The following is a 25,947-nucleotide window of genomic DNA, read 5'->3' as shown; positions in this document are numbered from 1 at the left end:
CCAGACATCTTATGTTTTCCCTTAAATTCACTCTCCACCCTGCCTTCTGCTTCAGGAAGTTGTCCCAAATGGACCGCAACAATGAAAGTCACAGTTTTGGCCGGGTGCGGTGGCTCACGCCTGTAATCTCAGCACTTTGGGAGGCTGAGGCGGGCAGATCACAAGGTCAGGAGATCGAAACCATCCTGGCTAACATGGTGAAACCCCGTCTCTACTAAAAATACAAAAAATTAGCCGGGCGTGGTGGCGGGCGCCTGTAATCTTAGCTACTCCGGAGGCTGAGGTAGGAGAATCACTTGAACCCAGGTGGCAGAGGTTGCAGTGAGCCGAGATCGCACCACTGCACTCTGGCCTGGGCGACAGAGCAAGACTTCATCTCAAAAAAAAAAAAAAAAAAAAAGAAAGAAAGAAAGAAAGAAAAAGAAAAAAAGTCACAGTTTTTATTGAGGACGTCCTCTCTACACCACTGCTCCTTCCTCATCTTTTTGAGCTTGGAGGTGGTCACAACAGAGCTGTAGGTGTTAAGGCACTACACTATTCTTTCTGATTTCCCTACACTCTGCCTACTTATTTGTAATTATCACTTTATTAAAATGTCCCACAAAGTATCCTAATTTGACTGTGCTATTCATTTCCTGCTATGACTTACCACACAAAGCAATGTGTTACAAGCTGTGGGGTTCATTGGAAGTGTAAGAGGCCAGACACGGTGGCTCATGCCTGTAATCCCAGCACTTTGGGAGGCTGAGATGGGTGGATCACTTTAGACCGGGAGTTCGAGATCAGACTGGCCAACATGATGAAACCCTGTTTCTACTAATACAGAAACTAGCCAGGTGTGGTGGTGTATGCCTGCAATCCCAGTTACTCAGGAGGCTAAATTAGGAGAATCATCTGGGCGATAGAGCAAGACTCTGTCTCAAAAAAAAAAAAAAAAAAAAGGAAAAGTACCAGGAAGTGTAAGAAAAGATTCTTTTTCTCTAGATGTTTAAGCTGAGGCACTTAAATAGTACTACTCATGAAGAGGGAGTGTAGCTGAGTGCTACATGGTGCTCTACAGACACCAGGTATGGTAAGAAATCAGGGCCTCTTACTGGACGCAGTGGCTCATGCCTGTAATGCCAACACTTTGGGAGGCCAAGGTGGGTGGATCATCTTACGTCAGGAGTTGGAGACCAGCCTGGACAACATGGTGAAACTTCATCTCTACTGAAAATACAAAAATTAGCTGGTGGTAGCGGACACCTGTAATCCTGGCTACTTGGGAGACTGAGGCAAGAGAATTACTTGAACCCAGGAGGCAGAGATTGCAGTGAGCTGAGATCATACCACTACACTCCAGCCTGGGTGAAAGGCTTTTTCTTTCCTTTTTTTGAAAAAAAAAAGAAAAGAAAAAGAAATGAGGGACATGGACAATATCACAGAATGCGAAAGCTTTGAGTTGTGCAAGGGGACTAATATTTACCTGGGTCCTACTGTCTGCCACTCCCACAATGGCTGTGCTTAATGTATATTATGAGATGAGATATATTTAAAAACCAGCACAGTGCTTGGCAAATCTCATGCTATTTCTACTACACCAAAGTGTTCTAAACTTAAGTATTACCTACATGCAGAAAATGGTACAAAACTAATCAACTCTTTTTTAAAAATTGAAATTCATACAACATAAAATTAACCTTTTTTTTTTGATTGGGGTCCCACTCTGTCGTACAGGCTGGAGTGAAGTGGTATGATCATGGCTCACTGCAACCTCAAACTTCTGAGTTCAAACGATCCTCTTGCCTCAGCCTCCAGAGTAGTTGGGACTACAGGCATGTGCCCACATTCAGCTTTTTAAAAAGTAAAAAGTAGTGCTGTAGTGATGGGATTTCACTATGATGTACAAAAAGTAGTTTTGTAGTGATGGGATCTCACTATGATGCCCAGGTTGGTCTCAAACTCATTGGCTCAAGTAATTCTGCTGCCTCAACCTCTCAGGGTGCCACCATGCCCTGCCTAACCACTTTATTTGAGATGGAGTTTCACTCTTGTTGCCCAGGCTGGAGTGCAATGGCGCAATCTCAGCTCACTGCAACCTCCGCCTCCCGGGTTCAAGTGATTCTCCTGCCTCAGCCTCCTGAGAAAGCTGGGATTACAGGTGCCCACCACCACACTGAGCTAATTTTTGTATTTTTAGTAGAGATGGGGTTTTGCCATGTTGACCAGGCTGGTCTCGAACTTCCAACCTCAAGTGATCCATCCGCCTCAGCCTCCCAAAGTGCTGGGAATACAGGTGTGAGCCACTCAGCCCAGACTTTCTTTTTTTTCTTGAGACAAAGTCTCGCTCTGTCGCCCAGGCTGGAGTACAGTGGCACAATCTCTGCACACTGCAACCTCCATTTCCCAGGTTCAAGTAATTCTCCAGCCTCAGCCTCCCAAGTAGCTGGGATTACAGGTGCACACCATCACGCCCAGCTAATTTTTGTATTTTTCAGGTGAGACAGGGCTTTTTGCCATGTTGTTTAGATTGGTCTTGAACTCTTTTTTTTTTTTTTTTGAGACCGAGTTTCACTCTTGTTACCCAGGCTGGAGTGCAGTGGTGCGATCTCGGCTCACCGCAACCTCCGCCTCCTGGGTTCAGGCAATTCTCCTGCCTCAGCCTCCTGAGTAGCTGGGATTACAGGCATGCGCCACCATGCCCAGCTAATTTTTTGTATTTTTAATAGAGTCGGGTTTTCACCATGTTGACCAGGATGGCCTCGATCTCTTGACCTTGTGATCCACCCGCCTCGGCCTCCCAAAGTGCTAGGATTACAGGGATGAGCTACCGTGCCTGGCCCATTTTTGTATTTTTTGTAAAGATGGGGTTTTGCCATGTTGCCCAGGCTGGTTGCCCACGAACTCCTGGGATCATGCAATCCTCCTGTCTCAGCCTCCTAAAGTGCTAGGATTACAGGCATGAGCCATCACACCCAGCCTGGACACCTGTTTTAAATTCTTTTGGGTATACACCTAGAGCAGAATTGCTGGATAATTTGCTAATTTCATGTTTAACTTTTTTTTTTTCACCAATTAGAGAGCAGGTACTGTTTTTTTTGTTTTTTTGTTTTTTTTGAGATGGAGTTTCACTCTTGTTGCCCAGGCTGGAGTGCAATGGTTCGATCTCGGTTCACCGCAACCTCTGCCTCCCAGGTTCAAGCAATTCTCCTGCCTCAGTCTTCCAAGTAGCTGGGATTGCAAGCATGCACCACCAGGCCCGGCTAATTTTTAAAATATATTTAGTAGAGACAGGGTTTCTCCATGTTGGTCAAGTTGGTTTCGAACTCCTGACCTCAGGTGATCCACCCACCTCAGCCTCCCAGTGCTGGGATTACAGGCATAGGCATAAGCCACCATGCCTGGCTAAGAGCAGGTATTGTTTAGATGACTAGATTAGAAAAACAATCATGGTAGACCCCTTAGTTCCTTCTTTTAATAAGCCTGTTGATCTTGTCCTCCCTGTTGCCAGCATCTCCACTTTCTATGAAATGGGTGGTCTTTTTCTTCATTCCACCTTGTGGAAAGGATAATTTGAAGGACCACAAGAAGTTATTTGCTTCTTTGAAGCATTTTTCTACAGTATAGATCTCATGAATCAGATCTTCCATGCAGGTGATGCCATATTTACCAAGAGATCGAGCAATCAAAGTGTTATCTGTCAAAGCAATTTGCTTCTTACTGATTTTGCCATAACCACACTGGTAGATTAGTTCATTTACTGACTTCAGATTTGGGTACCCCCATGCAATATATCGTTCTGCAATCCTCAGCATGTTAATTGAAGCCTTGTTAAGTTTCACAAAGGTTCCACTGAAGATTTGACAAAGGCAAAGAAGCTGCAACAGCTTTCAGACCTTTGGGCTTAGCATTGATACCTCTGATCCTGATGACAAACATCACTTTGGGTTTTGCAGGTACATAGAAGTTGCCAGCTTTTCTAGCCATCCTTGCCACGCGAATTTCAGTTCTGTCCATCTGCCTATATTCCTTGTGATAGTGCTTTGCATTTTTCATTCAAAAAACAAGCGTTCTTGCTTTTTGAAGCATCTTTTGGGCAAACTTCTTTCTCAGGCCATTGATCTTCAGCTCTGCGAAATTCCTTCGCATTTTAAGGGTTTCTGGCCTAGCAGGAACCTTCTTTTTCTTCTCTAAAACACCCTAAATGGTTCCAGCCAGGAAAGTGGTTTTTTTTTTTTTTTTTTTTTTGAGACCGAGTCTTGCTCTGTCACTCAGGCTGGAGTGCAATGGCGAAATCTTGGCTCATTGCAAGCTCCACCTTCCGGGTTCCAGAGATTCTCCTGCCTCAGCCACCCAAATAGCTGGGATTGCAGGCACATGCCACCACACCCAGCTAATTTTTGTAGTTGTTTTAGTAGAGATGGAGTTTCACCACATTGGCCAGGCTGGCCTCAGACCCCTGACCTCAGGTGATCTGTCCATCTTGGCCTCCCGAAGTGCTGGGATTACAGGCATGAGTCACCATGACCAGCTTTTTTTTTTTTTTTTTTTTTTTTTTTTTGAGACAAGGTCTCACTCCGTTGTCCAGGCTGAAGTACAGTGGCGCGATCTCAGCTCACTGCAGCCTTGACCTCCTGGCTCAAACAATTTTCTTCTCAGCCTCCCAAGTAGCTGGGATCATAGACATGTGCCACCATGCCTGGCCAGTTTTTCTATTTTTAGTAGAGACAAGGTTTTGCCATGTTGCCCAGGCTGGTCTTGAATTCCTGAGCTCAAGTGATCTGCCCACCTTGGCCTCCCAAAGTGCTGAGATTACACGTGTAAGCCACTGTGCCTGGCCATATGTTTAACTTTTTGAGGAACCATCAAACTGTTTACCACAGAGGCTGAACCATTTTACATTCCTACCAGCAATGTGTAAGGATTCTGATTTCTCCACATCTCAATTTGGCTGGGCACGTTGGCTCAAGACTGTAATCCCAGCACTTTGGGAGGCTGAGGTGAGTGGATCACTTCAGGTCAGGAGTTTGAGACCAGCCTGGCCAATCTGGTAAAACCCCGTCTCTACGAAACAATACAAAAAAAAGAAAAAATATTAAAAATTAGCTGGGCATGGTAGTGGGTGCCTGTAGTCCCAGCTACTTGGGAGGCTGAGGTGGGAGTATTGCTTGAACCCGGAAGGTGGATGTTGCACTGAGCTGAGACAGCACCACTGCACTCCAGCCTGGGTGACAGAGTTGAGACCCTGTCTCAAGAAAAAAAAAAAAAAAAAAAAATTTGCCGGGCGTGGTGGCTCACGCCTATAATCCCAGCACTTTGGGAGGCCGAGGCGGGTGGATCACGAAGTCAAGAGATTGAGACCATCCTGGTCAACAAGGTGAAATCCCGTCTCTACTAAAAATACAAAAAATTAGCTGGGCATGGTGGTGCGCGCCTGTAGTCCCAGCTAATCGGGAGGCTGAGGCAGAATTGCTTGAACCCAGGAGGCGGAGGTTGCGGTGAGCCGAGATCGCACCATGGCACTCCAGCCTGGGTAACAAGAGCAAAACTGTCTCAAAAAAAAAAAAAAAAGAAAAAAAATTTAAGAAATGCTATATAATTTGCCCTAAATAGAAGATAATGATGAATTAAATATAAGTCCCTGACTTTTTGTCTTTAGACCTAGACATTTTAAAAAACTGCACTACACCATAAGGCACAGAGTGAATATTTATCACAGAGGTCAAGCCTAAGCTCTAATTTTATAAGTCCTGGAAAAGCAGGCCAGAAAAGTACAGAGACTTGCCCAAAGTCAAAGCTAAAGATCCAGGCCGGGCACGGTGGCTCAAGCCTGTAATCCCAGCACTTTGGGAGGCCGAGGCGGGTGGATCACGAGGTCAAGAGATCGAGACCATCCTGGTCCACATGGTGAAACCCCGTCTCTACTAAAATACAAAAAAATTAGCTGGGCAGGGTGGCACGTGCCTGTAATCCCAGCTACTCGGGAGGCTGAGGCAGGAGAATTCCTGAACCTAGGAGGCGGAGGTTGCGGTGAGCCGAGATCGCGCCATTGCACTCCAGCCTGGGTAACAAGAGCGAAACTCCGTCTCAAAAAAAAAAAAAAAAAAAAAAAAAAAGCTAAAGATCCTCCCAGAGACCGGGAGAAAAATGTTTTAGTAGTACTCTATAACTGGACCTTCTTATCTACTCACTCTAAGCATCCCTTCAAGTTCCTGACCCCAAATTAAGAATCCCAGTAAGAAAACAATAGAGATGGTTTCCAAATAGGAGGTAGGATACCATGAGTACCAACGAGCAATAACAGTCTGGCTAAAGATAGCTGCCACTTAGGACATCTGAGCATGAAACTAGCTAATTTTAAAATGGCCATTTAATAAATGCATGCAAGAAATCTGCTCTTGTAGCCCCTAAATCTATACAAATAAAAAAAATACAAGTAGAGACAAAATAAAATGGCCATTAAAAAAAAACAAACCTCTGTGGTCCCAATTGCCTTATCTTTTCATTTATTCGAAAAGATTTCTGGTCCCACCCATGTTCCAGGACAAGTCATATCAATATACCCCAATCCTTTCTAACGTCTGTAAGGTTGGCCGCGTCGTGGAGAGTTCGGACACGCCTCCTCCCCTCGCCGGGAGCTCGGACACGCCTCCTTCCCTTGCCGGGAGCTCAGACACGCCTCCTCCCCTCGCCGGGAGCCCGGGGAAAAAAAGCCCCATCAGGACTTACCTGATACCATCCAGGCCCCACTCCCTTCCAACCGGGTCCCACTCCCCTCCATTTTGTCCCACCCACCTTGGCCACAGCCAGTCGGATGCCTCCACTCCCTATAAAACCCTGTGCCTGAGAGGAGTCCGGGCGACTTCTCCGGCCCTTCCTGTCCGGACCGCAGAACCTCGTCCGGGAGCCTGAATAAATTCCCTTGCATTGGATTATTTTCGTGCTGGCCTCAGTTTCTCCGTTTCGTCTTCGGCGAAAACAGACCTTACAACGTCCTAAGTTCTTTCTTCCAAATATCTTCTAATATTTTATTTAGTGGAGGGAAAGGGTAGTGGAGGTCTCAGGTGGATGACATCTTCAAAGGGGAAAGGACAAAGGCCTCTGGCTTGGCTTCCTGCTTCAGCACTCCAGTCAGCAGGAACTCAGGTGAGAGGAGGGGCAGCCCAACCCGTCGTGGAACAGAGCATCGAGGGAAGTCCTGGGGGCATGTGATCACAACTCTCTGAGGCTGGAAAGACAGAGCAAAAACAAAATTAGTCGTGGAACAGAGCATCGAGGGAAGTCCTGGGGGCATGTGATCACAACTCTCTGAGGCTGGAAAGACAGAGCAAAAACAAAATTAGGGGTGAAAAAGAATCCTAGAAATGGGTTCCGGACCCACTAAGCAGTCTTAGTATCACTAAAATAGTACCTCCTAATATGAAGCCACGTGAAGCACACTGCATACGGTCTATAAAATATTCTTGCTAGAGGCTGGGCATGGTGGCTCATGCCTGTAATCCCAGCACTTTGGGAGGTTGAGGTGGATGGATCATGAGGTCAAGAGATCGAGACCATCCGGTCAACATGGTGAAAACCCGTCTCTACTAAAAATACAAAAATTAGCTGGGTGTGGTGGCGCATGCTTGTAGTCTCAGCTACTCTGGAGGCTGAGGCAGGAGAATCACTTGAATCCAGGAGGGGGAGGTTGCAGTGAGCAGAGATAGCACCACTGTACTCCAGCCTGGCAACAGAGCGAGACTCAGTCTCAAAAAAAAAAAAAAGAAAGAAAGAAAGAAAGAAATACTCTTGCTAGAAAGATGAAATGAATTTATTCAAGCTTTTACAATTATCTACAATTTCCAGGAATATGGAACACAGAGGAATAAGATAAATGATACAACAAGGAGGCAAACCCAAAAATCCAGACTAAGGAACATTATAAAGGACAAGTGACCCAGTTTCTGCAGGAAATTGATGGCATAAAAAAGGCTGGGTGAGTTAAGGAATGCTCTAGAGTAAAGAGAATTCAGAGGCTAATAGATGTGGCAGTATGTGGACCTTATTTGAATCCTGATTTGAACAACTGTATAGAGACATTTTTCAGACAACAGGAGACATTTTATTAATGGAGTGTGAGCAAATAATCAATAAACTATTGTTAATTTTGTTTTGGATCAATAATGTCACTGTGCTTATGAAATAAAATGTACACATTTCTTAAAGATGTATACTTAGGAAGAAATAATATAATATTGGCAGTTTGCTTTAAAATACTTCAGCAAAAAAAAGAAAAAAAGAATAAAAAAAGAAGTAAAATACTTCAGCAAAGAAAATCAAAGGAAAAAAGGGATAGATGGAGCAAATGTAGTGTAATCTAAGCTGCTGATTGATGATTGTTATATGGGGGTATCAGCAGATCTCTCTCCTCATTCCTATCCCTTTCTGTACCATAGGTCTTTCCCTCACCCTCTCTCTACTCTATATTCCTTTCTGTACCTCCATTTTTTCCCCCAACCTTTGCCATTCCAGCCACCTCTTTAACTGCCACTGCCACCTCACCCAGACCCAGAGCATCCTAACCATACCTTATAGGACCGAGGCATGCTGGGTAGGACAGTGCCTCCACAGCAGTTGATGATCTCTCCCATCTGAGGTGGTGGTGGCTGGACTCCAGGGGTCACATGGATCTCATAGCCCTAAGAGAAAGAAATGGTGGAGGCAGTGGATGTATGTTGGGAAGCACTAGAGGGAGGGTTGAAGCACTGATCAAAAGATAGCCTCTCACCTCCAGCAGCCTTCGCTCCCGAGCCCGGCTCAGGGCATCTTGAAGGCTAAAGCCAAAGTTCTTCTCTTGCTCAGGGTCAGTCACCACATATTCATCCGGGGGTAAGAAGCAACCAGCCTTGCGGGACTAAGGATGGCAGCAGTCAGCATCAAAACTCAGCCCAGCCCCTCACCCAGCTCTGCTGTCTAACATTTATAAAGAGCTCACAAAATGTCTTTTAAATAAATTCAGGCTTCTGACTCACTAATGCCCCTGTCTTTCTGTAACTCCTCTTCCCCTCACCACTTTCTAGGGTGCTACATGAGCAGTCTTGTCACTATATTGGTCTGTCATCATCTCTTGGCCTCTCACCTGATGCAGCCAGTCCAGGGAGAGAATGGGGATTCCCCGCCCCAGGGCACACAGGAACTTGACTGTCCGGCGGATGCGATCAGTGACCAGATGGGAAGCCTCTGCCGCTGAACCAGCCAGACTTCCCCCTAGTGCCAGCACGGCCCGCTCTCCCTGGGCATCCACCACTCCTGTGAAGAGCACCTGTGGAAGGGTTGGCCTGAGGTGGTCACAGCAACCTACGCCATCAGCACCCATCTCTACAATCCCCTAGGTCTCCTTGCATCCTCCCCTCATCTCTGTTTCCCACAAAGTCCCATGCTCTTGTCTCTTACGTTGGGGGCTGTAAGTTTGGTCCGTCGGAGGCTGCGGCTCTGTATTCTGTTGGGCTCCTCCTCTGCCTGGTGTCTCTTTTTCTTGCCTGGTTTTGGAGTCATGACATCCTGAGATGGAGAAAAATCTTAGTGGGAGTTTCAGAGCCCTGAAGCCCTTTTTCTCAGCTTTGTGGTCCCAGCCCTCTCCTTACCTCTTCTTTCCCTGGCCTCTCTGTAGTATCTTCTAACTCTTCCTTGAGAAACACTGTCTTCTGGGAGACTTCTCTTTGGGGCTGTTTTTGAAGTGGCGGTGAATCCATGGTAGCAAAAGGCCTCTTGCGGCTTTGAGAGGCCTTAGGCTGGGGCTCTGGGGTAAACCTAGATCTACCTACTGCTTCCACCTTTTGGATCTGGGAGGCATGAGTTGGTGTCTCAAGAAGCTGGAAAGAGGCAGGCTCAGGAATGGCTGTAAGGGATTCAGCTTCTCTAACTGCTCCCCATCTTTGGTTCCTTGAGGCCTGGGATTTAGGTTCCAGGGGTGCAGAGCAAGGCTTATGGTCAATGGGAGCTTTGAGGGAGCCAGGATTCCCAATAACTCTCTGCCTCTTGCTGCAACTGGCTTGAGGAATAGGCTCAGGGGAAATAGGCTGGTCTGTGGTAACAGGGGACTGGAATTCAGGGGTGGTAGGAACTGACACAGCACTTACTATGGAAGACCTCAGTGTTTTGCTCTGACTACCCTGAACTATGGCCTCAGGGGTGACAGGCTGGTCTGTAGGGATAAGAGGCTCAAGATTGGAGGCTGCTGGTTCAACTGGTTTGGGAGTCTTGACAGAGGACCTATTTACCCTTCCTCTAGTGGCTCTAGATGTGGGCTTAGGGGTGACAGGCTGGTCTATGGAGGTTGTAGGAAGGGGCTCAGGGGCTGTGGGGACAACTGGTTCAGGGGTCCTGACAGAAGACCCATTTGTCCTGCCCCTAGTGGCCCTAGATGTGGGCTCAGGGGTGACAAGCTGGTTTCTGGAAGTGGAAGGCTGGAGCTCAGGGGCTATAGGGACAACTGATTCAGGGGTCTTGACAGAGGACCTATTTGTCCTGCCTCTAGTGGTCCGAGATGTGGGCTCAGGGGTGACAGGCTGGTCTGTGGAGATGGAAGGCTGGAGCTCAGGGGCTGTGGGTACAACTGATTCAGCGGTCTTGACAGAGGACCTGTTTGTCCTGCCCCTACTGGTTCGAGATGTGGGCTCAGGGGTGACAGGCTGGTCTGTGGAGGCAGAGGCCTGGAGCTCAGAGGCTATGGGGACAACTGTTTCAGGGGTCTTGACAGAGGACCTATTTTTTCTTCCCCTAGTAGCCTGAGATGTGGGCTTAGGGGTGACAGGCTGGTCTGTGGAGGCAGAGGCCTGGAGCTCAGAGGCTATGGGGACAACTGTTTCAGAGGTCTTGACAGAGGACCTATTTTTTCTTCCCCTAGTAGCCTGAGATGTGGGCTCAGGGGTGACAGGCTGGTCTGTGGAGGCAGAGGCCTGGAGCTCAGAGGCTATGGGGACAACTGTTTCAGAGGTCTTGACAGAGGACCTATTTTTTCTTCCCCTAGTAGCCTGAGATGTGGGCTCAGGGGTGACAGGCTGGTCTGTGGAGGCAGAGGCCTGGAGCTCAGAGGCTATGGGGACAACTGTTTCAGAGGTCTTGACAGAGGACCTATTTTTTCTTCCCCTAGTAGCCCGAGATGTGGGCTCAGGGGTGACAGGCTGGTCTGTGGAGGTGCAAGGTTGGAGCTCAGGGGCTGTGGATACAACTGATTCAGGGGTCTTGACAGAGGACTTATTTGTCCTGCCCCTAGTGGTCCGAGATATAGGCGCAGGGGTGACAGGCTGGTCTGTGGAGGTGGAAGGTGGGAGCTCAGGAGCTACAGGGACAGTTGATTCAGGGGTCTTGACAGAGGATCTATTTGTCCTGCCCCTAGTGGCCCAAGACGTAGGCTCAAGGGTGACAAGTTGGTTTGTGGAGGTGGAAGGCTGGAGCTCAGGGGCTGTGGGTACAACTGTTTCAGGGGTCTTGACAGAGGACCTATTTGTCTTGCCCCTAGTGGCCTGAGATGTGGGCTTGGGAGTGACAGGCTGGTCTGTGGAGGTGGAAGGGTGGGGCTCAGGGGCTGTAGGGACAATTGTTTCAGGGTTCTTGACAGAGAATCTATTTTTTCTTCCCCTAGTAGCCTGAAACATGGGCTCAGGCGTGACAGGCTCGTCTGTGGAAGTGGAAGGCTGCAGCTCAGGGGCTGTGGGCACAACTGTTTCAGGGGTCTTGACAGAGGACCTATTTGTCCGGCCCCTAGTGGCCTGAGATGTGGGCTTGGGAGTGTCTGGCTGGGCTGTGGAGGTGGAAGGGTGGGGCTCAAGGGCAGCAGAGGTAGCTGGAAAGGGTGTCATCCTGGAGGACTTCCGAGTTATGATCTTAGGCTTTGGATGAAAAGGCTCCAGCTCTGAGGACAAGGGAGTCCCTGGAGCTTCCTGATTCCCATTTTGCCTGGTCTTAGGAATGGTTGGCTCAATAGAAAGTGGAAAGGGAGAAAGAAGGGGCTGAGGTGCAACACATTTCTGGCTCTGAGAGTTAAGGAGCTTTAGGGGTGGGGCTGACGTTTCAGGCACTGTAGGAGGCAGACAAGCATCTGGAGATTCCTGATCACCCTAGGGAGAAACAGAAGCAAATGACGGGGAGGAAGTGGAGAAAAGAGATACAACTTGGATACTGTTCTTGATAACTTGTTTATGGTCAGATACGATCACTGGATTTTGGCTGGGCACAGTGGCTTACGCCTGTAATCCCAGCACTTTGGGAGGCTGAGGCAGGTGGATCACCTAAGGTTAGGAGTTAGAGACCAGCCTGGCCAAGATCCCACCACTGCACTCCAGCCTGGGTGACAGAGTGAGACTGTCTCAAAAAAAAAAAAGAAAAATAGATATGCTCACTGGATTTCCCTTTCTGACTATGATCTCTCTTCCATTAGACTGGGAACTACCTGGGAAGCTACGTTTTTCCCATGGACCTATCTCCATAATGCTACTACAGTGTTCTCCACACATGGAGGATGGTAATGAAGAGGATGGCTGGGGCAAAGAAAGAAGAAACACGAAAAAAGGGTCTTTCTTTTGAGTCAGGTAGAAGATACAACTTGGGAAACAGATAGGGAAAACAATGGGTGCCAAAGATAAAGGAATAGAAGCCATTCAAGGAGTGATGAAAATGGAAGAAAACTGAATAATAAGAAAGGAATAGATTAAAGTGAGGCTAGGTGAGGGAGCATTGAGAGGATATAGAGAAGACTTGTGGAGTAGGAGGAGGTAGAAAAAGCAGCTCTCACCCTGGAAGCTTTCTTAGCAGCTCTGATCCTGGAAGCCTTCTCAGCAGGTGGCATCTTGCAATTCAGGCCTAGACAGAAAGTAAACACAAAAGTGGCTGAGTTCCAAGCAGTTGGTTGCTCAGGGGTTATCATGAAGCCGGTGTACCATCTTAGGTTCCCCTCTGCCTTCGCTTACCTTTCTGATGCCTTCTGGGGCTCACTGGGGATCCCCTTCCACCTGACTGGCTCCCAGAAGGTATGGGGGCTGAGGCAGGTTCTGGAAAGTCCCTCACCCCCACCCCAAGCTCTGGTGTTGGGCTGGAGGCCTGCCCTTTCTGGTCCTGGCTCCCTCCCTCTGGCTCCCCTCTCTGTGTGCCTCTCTCCAGGATCACTTTGGGCACCTTCCCTTCTAACTCAGCTGGCTCACACTCTCTGTCTGCTACTGGTCTCTCTACTTCTCTCTCAAATATTTTACTAGGAAGGGTCTGCTTCTCTACTTCTTTCTCCTGTATTTCCTCAGATGTCTCAATTTCTACCTTCAAACTCTCCCTATCTCTTTTAGGACTTGCACTTTCCCCCTTTTTGCCAGATTCTTGTCTCTGAGTGTCTCTAGCTAACAACTGTTTTTGTTCTCTGTCCTGTATCCCCCTGGTTAATTCTTCCTCTCCCATCACATCTGTCTGTCTTTCTGGCATCAGTTTCTCAGCTTCCCTCTCCAATGGCACTCTCTCAGGGGCCATCCTCTCTGTTGTTTCTTTTGGTATACCTGTATCTTTATCCATAGTCTGCATCTCTCTGCCTTGAATCCCCATTGGCTCTGTGTGGACTGGGCTCTCTGGATGTTGGTCTCCTGGTATTGCCCTAGGTGGAGACAGGCAAGATCCACAGGCCTCAAGGTGGGTGTCAAAAGGCTGGGTCTCAGAGTCCTTGGACTCTCTCAGACAGAATGGCTGTGTAGCCAGGACCTCCCATGATTCATCTAGGCTACCTGGAAGTAAAGAGAGAAAAAGAAAGAGAGAGAGAAGAAGGAGAAGGAGAGGAGGAGGGAAAGAGAGGTACAGGTTGAAATAATAAATACATTGAGACAGGATTAAGATAAACTCATGAATAACAAATCTAAACAGGTAATTAAAGCAAAGCTGGGAATAAGGGTGGTAGTTATAACTTATTATTATTATTTTTTGAGACGGAGTCTCACTCTGTCGCCCAGGCTGGAGTGCAGTGGCATGATCTTGGCTCACTGCAACTTCCAGCTGCTCGGCTCAGGAGATCCTCCCGCCTTAGCCTCCACAGTATCTGGGACTATAGCATGTGCCACTGTGCCCAGCTAATTTTTTTTTTTTTTTTTTTTTGAGACAGAGTCTTGCTCTGTCACCAGGCTGGAGTGCAGTGGCACGATCCTGGCTCACTGCAACTTCCGTTTTCCAGTTTCAAGCAGTTTTCCTGCCTCAGCCTCCTAAGTAGCTGGGACAACAGGCACGCATCACCATGCCCAGCTAATTTTTTGAACTTTTAGTAGAGACGGGGTTTCACCATGTTGGCCAGGATGGTCTCGATCTCTTGACCTCGTGATCTGCCCGCCTCGGCCTTCCAAAGTGCTGGGATTACAGGCGTGAGCCACCATGCCCAGCTGGAATTCCCTTCTTTTTAAAAGTTGAATAGTATTCCACTGTGTATAATAGTATTCCACTGTGTATGTGTATTGACACATAATAATCTTTTTTTTTTTTTTTTGAGAGAGTCTCACACTGTCACCCAGGCTGGAGTGCCGTGGTGTGATCTCAGCTCACTGCAACCTCTGCCTCCCAGGTTCAAGCAATTCTCTTGCCTCAGCCTCCTGAGTAGCTGGAATTACAGGTAGTACTTCCTGTAATTAGCTGCCACTATGCCTGGCTAGTTTTTTGTATTTTTAGTGGAGATGGGGTTTCACCATGTTGGCCAGGCTGGTCTGGAACTCCTGAACTTGTGATCCACCTGCCTCAGGCCCCGCTGGGATTAAAGGCGTGAGCCACTGCATCCAGTCCTATAATTGTACATTTTTATGGGGTACCTGTGCTATTTTGACCTGTGCATTGAACGTACAATGATAAAACCAAGACAACTGGGATATCCACTATCTCAAACATTTATCATTTCTTTGTATTGGAAACATACCAAATCTCTTCCAGCTATTTTGAAATATACAATAAATTATTAAGTATAGTAACCCTACTGTGGAACTAGAACTTATTCATTCAATCTGACTGTATTTTTTTTTTTTTTTGAGACAGAGTCTTGCTCTGTTGTCTAGACTGGAGTGCAGTGGCATGGTCTTGGCTCACTGCAACCTCCATCTCCTGGGTTTGAGCAATTCTCCTGCCTCAGCCTCCTAAGTAGCTGGGATTACAGGCGGCTAATTTTTGTATTTTAGTAGAGATGGGGTTTCGCCATGTTGGCCAGGCTGGTCTTGAACTCCTGACCTCATGATCCACCCGCTTCAGTCTTCCAAAGTGCTGGGACTACAGGTGTGAGCCATTGTGCCCGGCCCTGACTGTATTTTTGTATCCATTAACCAATCTTTTTATGTGTCCTAACCCTCTACCATTCTCAGCCTTTAGTAACCACCATTCTACTCTCTAATTCCATGAGATCCATGTTGTTAGCTCCCACATATGAATGAGCATGCAATATTTGCCTTTCTGTGCTGACTTATTTCACTTAACATGATGTCCTCAGGGCTCATCCACGTTGCTGCAGATGACAGGATTTCATTCTCTTTTGTGGCCGAACACTATTCCATTGTGTATGTATACACATTTTCTTTGACATTGACAGAGTCTTACTCTGTCGCCCAGGTTGGAGTGCAGTGGTGTGATCTCAGCTCACTGGAACCTCTGCCTCTGGGCTCCAGGAATCCTCCTACCTCAGCTCCCGAGTAGCTGGGACTACTCGGAAGGCTGAGGTAGGAGGATTCCTTGAGCCTCCTATCTCAGGTGCACAAGGCAGGTGCACACCACCATGCCCAGCTAATTTTTGTATTTTGAGCCATTGCACCCAGTCTATACATACATTTTCTTTTTGTTTTAAGATGAAGTCTCATACTGTTGCCCATACTGGAGTGCAATGGCACAATCTTGGCTCACTGCAACCTCTGACTCCGGGGTTCAAATGATTTTCCTGCCTTAGCTTTCTGAGTAGCTGGGACTACAGGCACCTGCCACCACGCCTAGCTAATTTTTGTATTTTCAGTAGAGCGGAGTTTCACTATGTTGGCCAGGCTGTTCTCGAACTCCTGACCTCAGGTGCCACCCACCTTGGCCTCTCAAAGTGCTGGGATTACAGGCATGAGCCACTGTGCCTGGCCTACATTTTCTTTATCCATTCATCTGTTAATGGACATTTAGTCTGATTTCATATCTTGCCTATTGTGAATAGTGCTGCAACAGTGGGATGAGGGAAACTCAGGCTGGGCTCAAATGATCCTCCCACCCTGGCCTCCCACATAGCTGGGACTAAGGTGCTCACTACTATGCTGGGCTAATTTTTTCAATTTTGTGGAGATCAGGTCTCTCTCTGTGGCCAGGCTAGTCCCTAAATATTTTCAATCTGCAGTTGGTTGAACTCACAGATGCGAACTCGCATATACAGATAGCTGATTGTAATCCAAAAGTATGAAAGAAACATGTAGGAAGGCAAATCAAGAAAGAATGCAGGCCGGTAACGGTGGTTCACGCCTGTAATCCCAGCACTTTGGGAGGCCGAGGCAGGCAGATCACTTGAGGTCAGGAGTTCGAGACCAGCTTAGTCAACATAGTGAAACCCCATCTCTACTAAAAATACAAAAATTAGCTAGGCATGGTGGTGCACGCCTGTAATCCCAGCTACTCAGGAAGCTGAAGGAAGAGAAGCCCTTGAACCTAAGAGGCAGAGGTTGCAGTGAGCCAATATTGTTCCATTGCACTCCAGCCTGGGCAATAGAAGGGGGGAAAAATAAGAAAGAATGTAAAATTGGGGGCACAGAGGATGGAAGAGTTTATTGTACCTGGTGTCTGGAAGCTGCAATGGGAAGGGCCAGGGTCTTGGGGTGGAGTCAACATGAAGGTCTGGGTAGGTTCATCCTCCATACTCTGGACTGCTGTACAAGAAAAGATGGCCTAAGGACATCTCCTCCATAGTACTGCAGGGTCCCATTCCTGGTCTCCTATCCTACCCACACTAGCCTTCACCTTTTTTTTTTTTTTTTTTTTTTTAAGAGATGGGGTTTCACCATGTTGGTTAGGATGGTCTCGATCTCTTGACCTCGTGATCCACCCGCCTCAGCCTCCCAAGGTGCTAGGATTACAGGCGTGAGCCATCGTGCCCGGCCGAGCCTTCAGCTTTCTTTTTTATTATTTTTTTTTCTTCTTTCTTTCTTTTTTTTTTTTTTTTGAGACGGAGTTTCACTCTTGTTACCCAGGCTAGAGTGCAATGGTGCGATCTCGGCTCACCACAACCTCCGCCTCCCAGGTTCAAGCAATTCTCCTGCCTCAGCCTTCCGAGTAGCTGGGACTACAGGCGTGCGCCAAAATGCCCAGCTAATTTTTGTATTTTTAGTAGAGACGGGGTTTCACCATGTTAACCAGGATGGTCTCGATCTCTTGACCTCGTGATCCACCCGCCTCGGCCTCCCAAAGTGCTGGGATAATAGGCGTGAGCCACCATGCCCGGCCGAGCCTTCAGCTTTCAAGGACCATCAGTCTAATCTCCCAGCTCCCACTGGTACTAAGATTCAAACAAATAACACCGAAGTCCTCACCTTCTAGGCTCTGATTCTCTCTCTCCAGAAAGCATTGGGTAGCTTGTAGGTCCAGATCTTCAGAATCTGGTAGAGAGGAATATAAGATAGATAATTAAAAAAAAAATCATACTTGACACTAAACTCCTTAATTAATCTCTACCATTCTCTCCCCAACCCCAGCTCTTAGAACCCTGGTTTATTTCAGAGGTAAAGGAAGGAAGAAAGGGCAGCACTCACCATCATAGTTGTCTTTAGAGTCCTTGGTTCCACCCACATGTGGTTCTCTCTCCCTTCCTGTGGGGACCTGGGCTCCCTCTCCCTGTCGCTGGGTGGACTCCCCTGGAGTGTCTGTATCCACCACCTGATCTGTGAGGTTCTCTCTTGAGATAGGGAGGTCCTGTTCTATTTGTGCCACAGGTGATTCACCTTGGGCCCCCACCTCAAGAGCTCTCTCCTGCTTAAGAACAGCTGTAGCCCACTCTGCCCCAGCATCCCCTTCTGCTGGAAGCTGGCTCTTTCTTACATCTGCAACTGCTGAGGCTGCCAAGGAGGTGCCTTCCTCTGCATCTGTCTCACAGTCCCCATGTGGAGGCCAGGCTTCCTCTAGAGATACCACAAGCAGCTTTTCTGGTCCCCCACCTGCTTCCACATCTGTTTGATTTGTCCCCTGCATAGACACCATGGCTGACTCCTCCACTTGTGTGTTGATGTCCACTGTGGTGGAGGCTTGGCTTCTCTTCAGGTGGATCCCAGGTGAACTCTTATCTGCTTCCACACTCTTATCACTGTCCCTAAAAGAAGGTTGTTTTTTTTCTGAATGTGCTCTAACAAGGGCTCTAATCTTTGTGTGACCCTTGGGGACAGCTTCTCTATTTTCCACTGGGAGCTCTTCCTCCTCCACATCTGTGTCACTGTCTCTCCCAGTGGTGGTTTGGCTTTGCTGCAGAAGGACCACAGGTTGGGCCATGTCCTCTTCTGCATCTCTGTTCCATAGAGCAAGGTGACTCTCTTTCAGACGTGCTAAAGTCAGTGCTGCTGAGACTTCTTCCTCATCATCTGTATCGCTATTGATCACCATGGAAGCTTGGCTTTTCTCCAGAGGGACAGGCTGTGGGGCCTTGCCCTCCTCCATATCTGTATCACTACCAGCCTGACTCTCCTGCAGATGGGCCAGCCCTGGTGCTCCAGGACCCCTTATACCAACTCCATGGAAGATCTTCCTCTTCTTCATAGGAACTACAGCTGGGGTTGCTGGGATCCCCTCTTCTTCTATATCAGTGTCACTGTCGATGAAGCCAAGAGGCTGAACCCTTTCTAAATGGACCTCAGCTGGCCTTCCAGGAGGCCTGCTGTCATCATCCACATCTGTGTCACTATCCTCTGCAGGAGGTTGTCTCCTCTCCAGCATCACCCCAGCTGGAACAACGCCATTCCCTGCACCCCTCTTGACTTTTCTGTCATCGTCGCTCTCCTTCACTGAAGGTTGATTCTTTTCAAGCTGGATTTTAGTTGTGACTTCAGCTTCAGACTGCTCTGGCTCTATAGCAGCACCTCTTCTGGCAGCTGAGGAGGCCTCCTCTGTGGCTGGTTGCTGATCTTCTGCAACTGTGTCATTGTTCAAATTGAAGGCAAAAGGCGGTCCAGGGCCACCCAGGACAGGGGAATTCCCCTCTTCTTCACTGTGAAGGGAAGAAAAGAGAGTCTATTGAATTTATTTCCCTGGAAGGGATACCCCAACTCAACTGTAAGCTCCTTGAGGGAAGACATAAGGTAGTATTTCTTCTTGTGTTTCCAGCAATTTGTTTTCCACTTGGCACATCAGAGGTGCTCCATAAAAATTCAGCTGAGTGGGGCCGGGCACGGTGGCTCACGCCTATAATCCCAGCACTTTGGGAGGACGAGGTGTGTGGATCACGAGGTCAAGAGATCGAGACCATCCTGGTCAACATGGTGAAACCCCGTCTCTACTAAAAATACAAAAATTAACTGGGCATGTTGGCGCATGCCTGTAGTCCCAGCTACTCGGGAGGCTGAGGCAGGAGAATTGCTTACACCCAGGAGACGGAGGTTGTGGTGAGCCGAGATGGCGCCATTGCACTCCAGCCTAGGTAACAAGAGTGAAACTCTGTCTCAAAAAAAAAAAAAAAACTCAGCTGAGTGAATGAATACATATGGTTTCCCAGCCCCAACTCCATGATAACAATCTCTCTTAGAGACTGATCCTCCAGCCCCTGGTTGTTCCTCGTTTTGAAGACTCAGGTATCTGACTCTTTGGCACTCACCTCTCTGGAACTATCATTCCCATGGAGGAAGATGTGATTCTTGATTTTTTTACCACACACCTTTCAGAAAGAGAATCTGTCAAGAACAGAAAGGAGCAAGTTGACAACTGTACACTCATTATCCCTGTCTCCTCATTCACCCTGCCAATACACAAAACTTACCTACTTCCTCCTCTGAGTCCTCAGCTAACAGAAGCCTCTGGGGTTGAGTTCCTCCCTGTGCCCTGGGTGTCTCTTCTACAGTCAGAGAGCCCCGGGAGACAAAGGGCAGGGGGACATCCAGGCGACGGTACTGGCAGGGCAAGTCAGCAAAGAGAATCAATTCCTGGTCCCTCAGACGGTGACTCACCCCAGGGCTCAAAACCTTAGGAGGCCTCAGGATTTGAGTACCATTAAGGCTCCCACAGTCTCGGAGGATAGGCGCCTTGTCCCAGGCTGAGATTTCAATCTCTGCATGTTGTTTGGAAATAGATGGAAAGGGCAGGGCCACAGAGCAGCCAGGCATTCGGCCTATCACATTCTTCCCAAGGTGTAGTGGGAAATCTAAGAATTAGAGAGGTAGATAAGTTCCAAGGTCAGAGTCCTGGCCTGTCATTAGGAAAAGGTGTCTATTAGGTATCCTACTATTCACTCAAGACCTCCACATGCATTAGAAAAATAAAAGGCCCTAGGACATCTAGACACTGAAAGAGTATATGCAATACCCCATCCATGCACACTGGATTTTTTTTTTTACTGTTATAAAATACACATGAACACAAAATTTATCTTCTTAATAATTTTAAGTGTACAGTTCAGTGGCATTAAGTGCATTCACACTGTTGTGCAATCATCACTACCATCCATCTCCAGAGAACACAATTGGATTTTATTTGAATCTTTTTTTTGTGACAGTGTCTCATTCTGTCACCCAGGCTAGAGTACAGTGGCATGATCATAGATCAGTGTAATCTTGAACTCCTGGGTTCGAGATCATCCTGCCTCAGCCTCCCAAGTAGGTGGGACTGCAGATGCAAACCATCACACCTGGCTAATTTTTTTTTTTTTTTTAAAGACAGGGTTTCACTATATTGGTCAGGCTGGTCTCGAACTCCTGACCTCAGGTGATCTGCCCGCCTCAGCCTCCCAAAGTGCTGAGATTACAGGCATGAGCCACCACGCCTGGCTCACACCTGGCTAATTTATAAATTTTTTGTAGAGACGGGGTCTTGCTATGCTACCAAGGTTGGTCTCTAACTTCTAGTCTCAAGTGATCCTTCCACCTTGGCCTCTCAAAGCACTGGAATTACATGTGTAATTACACTGCACCAGCTTCATTTCAATCTCTTAATCTTTTCTTACCAAAGTCAATTCCAGTGAGTCTAGAGCAGTAGCCTGGAACAATCAACTCAATTGTCCCATCTCTTCCATTCATTAAAAAAAAAAATTCACATATCTTTGAAACATATATAAGCTTCTTGCAACCCTCCAAATACCTTCCCCCAAAAATAAAAGACCTGTACCAATACTTCAGCATCTAATACCCCCTGACCTTTTTCTGGTCCATGGGCACCACTAAAGATATGTAGCCGCCCTACTGGCTCCAAGTTACACCCCAAGGATTCACAGGATTGCTCTGTCTCCTCCTCTTCTTCAATGTCCCAGTCAATAGCCTGGGTGTCCTCCATGATCTGGGAAGGATAAACATTATCAATTATCCTCATCATTGGTTCACACAAACAGCATCAGAGTTATTAGACTGAAAACTGGGGAGTAAACTGGATCATTATGAAGGTTGATGCTTCTCTTTCCACCAATCTTTCTGTTGTTAACCTTTTGAAGCACTTAAAACATTTTGTTTTTTTTTGAGACAGAGTCTCGTTTTGTTGCCCAGGCTGGAGTGCAGTGGTGAAATCTCTGGCTCACTGCAACCTCCACCTCCTGGGTTCGAGCGATTCTCTCACCTCAGCCTCCCCCGAGTAACTGGGATTACAGGCACCTGCTACCATGCCTGGCTAATTTTTGTATTTTTAGTAGAGATGGGTTTTTACCATGTTGGCCAGGTTTCATCTCGAATTCCTGATCTCAAGTGACCTGCCTGCCTCGGCCTCCCAAAGTGTTGGTATTACAGGCATGAGCCACTGGGCCTGGCCCTTAAAACATATTTTGACCATGACACAGAGTAAGAAATATTGTAAGGTCTCAAGCACACAAATAGGTGCAAACATCTGCTTGTTTATAGAAACAAGTTTTGAGAAACAATGTTTAGCCTTACTATGTACAATACACTGATACTTTTCCTTCTTTTATTTTTCTGTTCTATATTTTTTAAATGCTGATTTGTAAACTACTAAATTGATTTCACTATCCACTCCTGGGTTGCAACCCACAATTTGAAAAATGCTATTCTGCTAACACATGCAAAGCATGTGATGGGCATAGTAGACATATGAGGTAGGCACTTAGGAAATTAATGCTAAAAATATATTCAATAGTTTGCTCATGATATCCCAGCAGGTTAAGTGAACAGGAATAAATGTGCTTCTGGCTGCAAAGCTCATGCTTTTTCTTTTTGTTTTGTTTTTCTTTCTTTCTTTTTTTTTTGATACAGAGTCTTGCTCTGTCGCCCAGGCTGGAGTGCAGTGGCACAATCTCTGTTTACTGCAACCTCCGCCTCCCGGGTTCAAGCCATTCTCCTGCCTCAGCCTCCCAAGTAGTTGGGACTACAGGCATGAGCCGCCATGCCTGGCTATTTTTTTTAATTTTAATTTTAATTTTTTTTTTTGAGACAGAGTTTTGCTCTTGTTACCCAGGCTGGAGTGCAATGGTGCGATCTCGGCTCACGGCAACCTCCACCTCCTGGGTTCAGGCAATTCTCCTGCCTCAGCCTCCTGAGTACCTGGGATTACAGGCACGCGCCACCATGCCCAGCTAATTTTTTGTATTTTTAGTAGAGACGGGGTTTTACCATGTTGACCAGGATGGTCTTGATCTCTTGATCTCGTGATCCATCTGCCTCAGCCTCCCAAAGTGCTGGGATTACAGGCGAGAGCCACCGCGCCCGGCTTTTTTTAATTTTTAGAAGAGTTGGGGTTTTGCCATATTAGCCAGGGTGGTCTTGAACTCTTGACCTCAGGTGATCTGCCCACCTTGGCCTCCAAAAGTGCTGGGATTACAGACGTGAGCAACCGTGCCCACCATTTTTCTTTTTTCGCCCATGCTTTTTATACTTTACCAGACCACCTCAGTACGATCAGATACAATTGCAAAAGATGAAATATATAGAGGGTTCCTATGTGTCAAGCACTGTTCTAATTATTTTATATTGGCTCTGACTCATTTAATCTTCACAAGAACCTCACAAAGTAGGTATTATTATTATCTTCCATTTCTTCAGATAAAGAAACTGCAGCACAGCTGGGTTCAGACTTTCAGATCTCCTTGAAACATATAAATAAGCATACGTAAGGTTAAGACTTGCCCCAAATCACCCAAATAATGTCTCTCCTCTAATATCTTCTGATGACTTTTCATGCCCACAGAATAAAACCTAAATTCCTAGCAAGACCTTCCATGAGCTGAACTTTACATCTTGTAAAGCCTGCCCCATCACCCCCAAAAGACACAAACTTTTTACCCAATCTCCAAGCACACTGTTCTTGTCCCCCACATCTTCTTGTCCCTTACATCTTCATTCTTTGGCCTTTTCCCGCCTAGTTTTCTGGTCCGACTTCTACCTATCCTTTAAGATTCAGTTCAAATGTCACTTTCCTTTTTTTTTTTTTTTTTTTTTTTTGCGACGGAATCTCGCTCTGTCACCCAGGTTGGAGTGCAGCAGCGCTATCTTGGCTCACTGCAACCTTGGCCTCCTGGGTTCAAGCACTTTTCCTGCCTCAGACGCCAGAGCAGCTGGGATTACAGGTTTCCGCCACCACGCCGGCTAAGTTTTGTATTTTCAGTAGAGACGATGTTTCACCATGCTGGCCAGGATGGTCTTGAACTCCTGACCTCCGGTGATCCACCCACCTCGACCTCCCAAAGTGCTGGATTACAGGTGTGAGCCACGGCGCCCAGCCTCAAATGTCACTTTCAAATCAAAGCCTTCCCTGGGGTCTTCCCTGCTTTCTGGTGTTCCTGGTGTATCCTCACTGTTCCACAGTGGTCAATGGACTTGTGGTTACCCTAAGATCTCTCACTGTATTGGAACAATTACTTTCCATTTTTGCCTTCACGCCAGGCTCCAGAACTGGATTAGGGAAACTGTGTCTTTCCCCTAGGGTCCATCATATTAATTCAATGGTTATGGTGTACCTAGTGCTGTTTTAAGTATTCAGGATACATCTGTGAAACAAACATTATCAACCCTGCCCTCGGGAAGGCTCATCACCGAGCCTACTGATGAAGGAACAAATGAGAGGAGATGGAAACAAAATAGCATAAATAGAATTCACCTGAAAAGATGCCACTCTAGAGGGAAACTGTTGACAGGTAGGGAAAGTAGGACGCCCCACGGAGAAACTGGGAGGCGGAGGTTGCGGTCAACTCCGTCCTTATGACAGGCCAACTCAGCGGGCGCCCACCACGCTTGGCTCCAATTCAATTAGCCACCATCTCTGGTCCACACCTCAGTGGGTTCCCTGGTAGCCTAACGTCTCCCTGTGTCTTCATACCTAAACTCGGGGCGGGGCGTCAGGTAAGATAAGTGTTACAGTCCGAGAAGCGAACTTCCAAGTCACCTCCGCCCAGTCACACCCAAGGCATGCCCCTTCCGCTTTCCGGGAAAGCCAAGATGGCTCCCGGGGAGCCGTGGGCGAGGCCCCTAGAACTCACCTATTTTGAGTCCCCGCGCGCGCCACCAGTAACGGTCGCGACCCGGGTGGAGCGAGTGCGTGCGCAGAAAAAGAGCCGACTCGCTGATTGGCTCCTGCCGCTGTCTTTCACAGTCCTGCTGAAGGCTGCAGCCAGCCGAATGGAGGCACACCATAGAGCCCCGCCCCCTTACGGCTCAAAGGGGAGGGGTCTCCTAGAATGCTGAAATCAGTTAGGTGAGACGGTAATTGAGGGCCGTTGTGCGCCCACAGAGTAGTGCGCCTCGATTGGGCAGCTCCAAGGGACAACCCACTCCCGCTTGCCCGCCTACCACCCACTTCCCGCGCAGATTTCCAAACCGCGAACAGAGAGTCTGGCGCCAGCTGCCGGCAACGGATAGAGGGGCTGTGCTATAGATGTCTGATGTGTCTGGCACGGCCAGAGCGCCCTTCCTCGGTCCTCCCAGACATGGTGACTGCTGACTCATGAGAAATGAAAGTGGGTTGCGGGTTGCAGTCGTGGCTGGAGGCTGCAGCTTGGAGAACAGCCCGTAGGCGTGGCATTTCACTCCTTGTTGCAATGGAATTTCATTTCCTTTTGATTTGGTTTGTAGTAGAAGTCATGTCGTTTCTTCCTGGGAATTCATCTCTGACGGACATTTTGAGATCATTTTCTTAAATCCAATATCCTAAAGATCTGTAGGCGAACAGAGAAAACTGATTTGCTCTCTTATCTTAAAGGCTGTCCTCACCTTTCGAGAGGCGAGGGAAGGATGATAAAATCACTGAGACGTTGTTTCGCTCTTGTTGCCCAGGCGGAATGCAGTGGCGCGATCTCCGCTCACCGCAACCTCTGCCTCCCGGGTTCAAGCGATTTTCCTGCCTCAGCCTCCCGAGTAGCTGGGATTACAGGCATGCGCCACCATGCCCGGGTAATTTTAGTAGAGACGGGGTTTCTCCATGTTGGTCAGGCTGGTCTCGAACTCCCGGCCTCAGGTGATCCCCCGCCTTGGCCTCCCAAAGTGCTGGGATTCAGACGTGAGCCACGGCACCCGGCCCATTTTATTATCTCACAATAAGACATTAAGAAAATGGTAACTATAACATTTGTATAATTCATTAAGTCCTTCCGGTTCGTTATCTCAGTTCTTTCCACAACAGTCAAATAAGTAGATTTTACAAACGAGGAGTTGAATCCCTGCAAAGTTAAAGGACTTCCCCTAGGTTCCTACAGAGACGAATTGAAACAGGTTATCGAATTCTGTATTTTGGGTTATTTCTACTTCCACAAAATAACTTATTTCCCTAAAACATAAGTTATATTTTAAGTGCGTAGAGAGGGGCTTATACAAGTTGATGTTCCCTTATTTAGAAGGCAACTTAGAAATACAT

General features: G+C 47.5%; 1 protein-coding gene across 8 annotated transcripts; it reads right to left on the bottom strand.

The window, feature by feature from the left end:
- Window positions 1-6,168: 6,168 nt before the first annotated feature.
- On the bottom strand, window positions 6,169-24,896 carry MDC1 (mediator of DNA damage checkpoint 1). 8 transcript variants are annotated; one of them, XM_012433890.3, is made up of 16 exons: window positions 24,578-24,896; window positions 24,199-24,417; window positions 21,300-21,438; window positions 19,931-20,311; window positions 19,769-19,844; window positions 17,724-19,165; window positions 17,505-17,570; window positions 16,752-16,844; window positions 13,497-13,718; window positions 12,752-12,819; window positions 9,603-12,077; window positions 9,412-9,519; window positions 9,098-9,280; window positions 8,747-8,872; window positions 8,547-8,657; window positions 7,106-7,293 (listed from the first exon to the last, which is right to left on the bottom strand). In XM_012433890.3, the coding sequence occupies exons 3-16, from the start codon at window positions 21,433-21,435 to the stop codon at window positions 7,192-7,194; spliced, it is 5,589 nt and encodes a 1,862-aa protein (XP_012289313.2). In that variant the 5' UTR covers window positions 21,436-21,438; window positions 24,199-24,417; window positions 24,578-24,896; the 3' UTR covers window positions 7,106-7,191. The 8 variants fall into 8 exon arrangements, with proteins under 8 accessions (XP_012289319.2, XP_012289313.2, XP_012289314.2 ...); XM_012433891.3 differs by lacking the exon at window positions 24,199-24,417; XM_012433889.3 differs by lacking the exon at window positions 24,578-24,896 and having other exon boundaries at window positions 24,199-24,556.
- Window positions 24,897-25,947: the final 1,051 nt, after the last annotated feature.

Source organism: Aotus nancymaae, unplaced genomic scaffold (genome assembly GCF_030222135.1).
Source record: "Aotus nancymaae isolate 86718 unplaced genomic scaffold, 86718_ANA_hifiasm-v0.15.2.pri h1tg000027l, whole genome shotgun sequence".
Taxonomy (NCBI): Eukaryota; Metazoa; Chordata; class Mammalia; order Primates; family Aotidae; genus Aotus; species Aotus nancymaae.
Note: the sequence above shows the minus strand (reverse complement) of the source record. Positions and strands in the feature narration are given on the sequence as shown.

What these genes read in the sequence shown, in the direction of transcription:
- MDC1 (XM_012433896.3), bottom strand. Translation starts at nt 21,474, where the DNA reads ATGATGAGGATAATTGATAATGTTTATCCTTCCCAGATCATGGAGGAC. An exon ending in GGACTCAGAGGAGGAAGTAG is followed by an intron (nt 19,845 to 19,930) that starts GTAAGTTTTGTG and finishes TGTTCTTGACAG; the next exon opens with ATTCTCTTTCTGAAAGGTGT. An exon ending in CCCTGGACTGGCTGCATCAG is followed by an intron (nt 8,873 to 9,097) that starts GTGAGAGGCCAA and finishes TGCCATCCTTAG; the next exon opens with TCCCGCAAGGCTGGTTGCTT.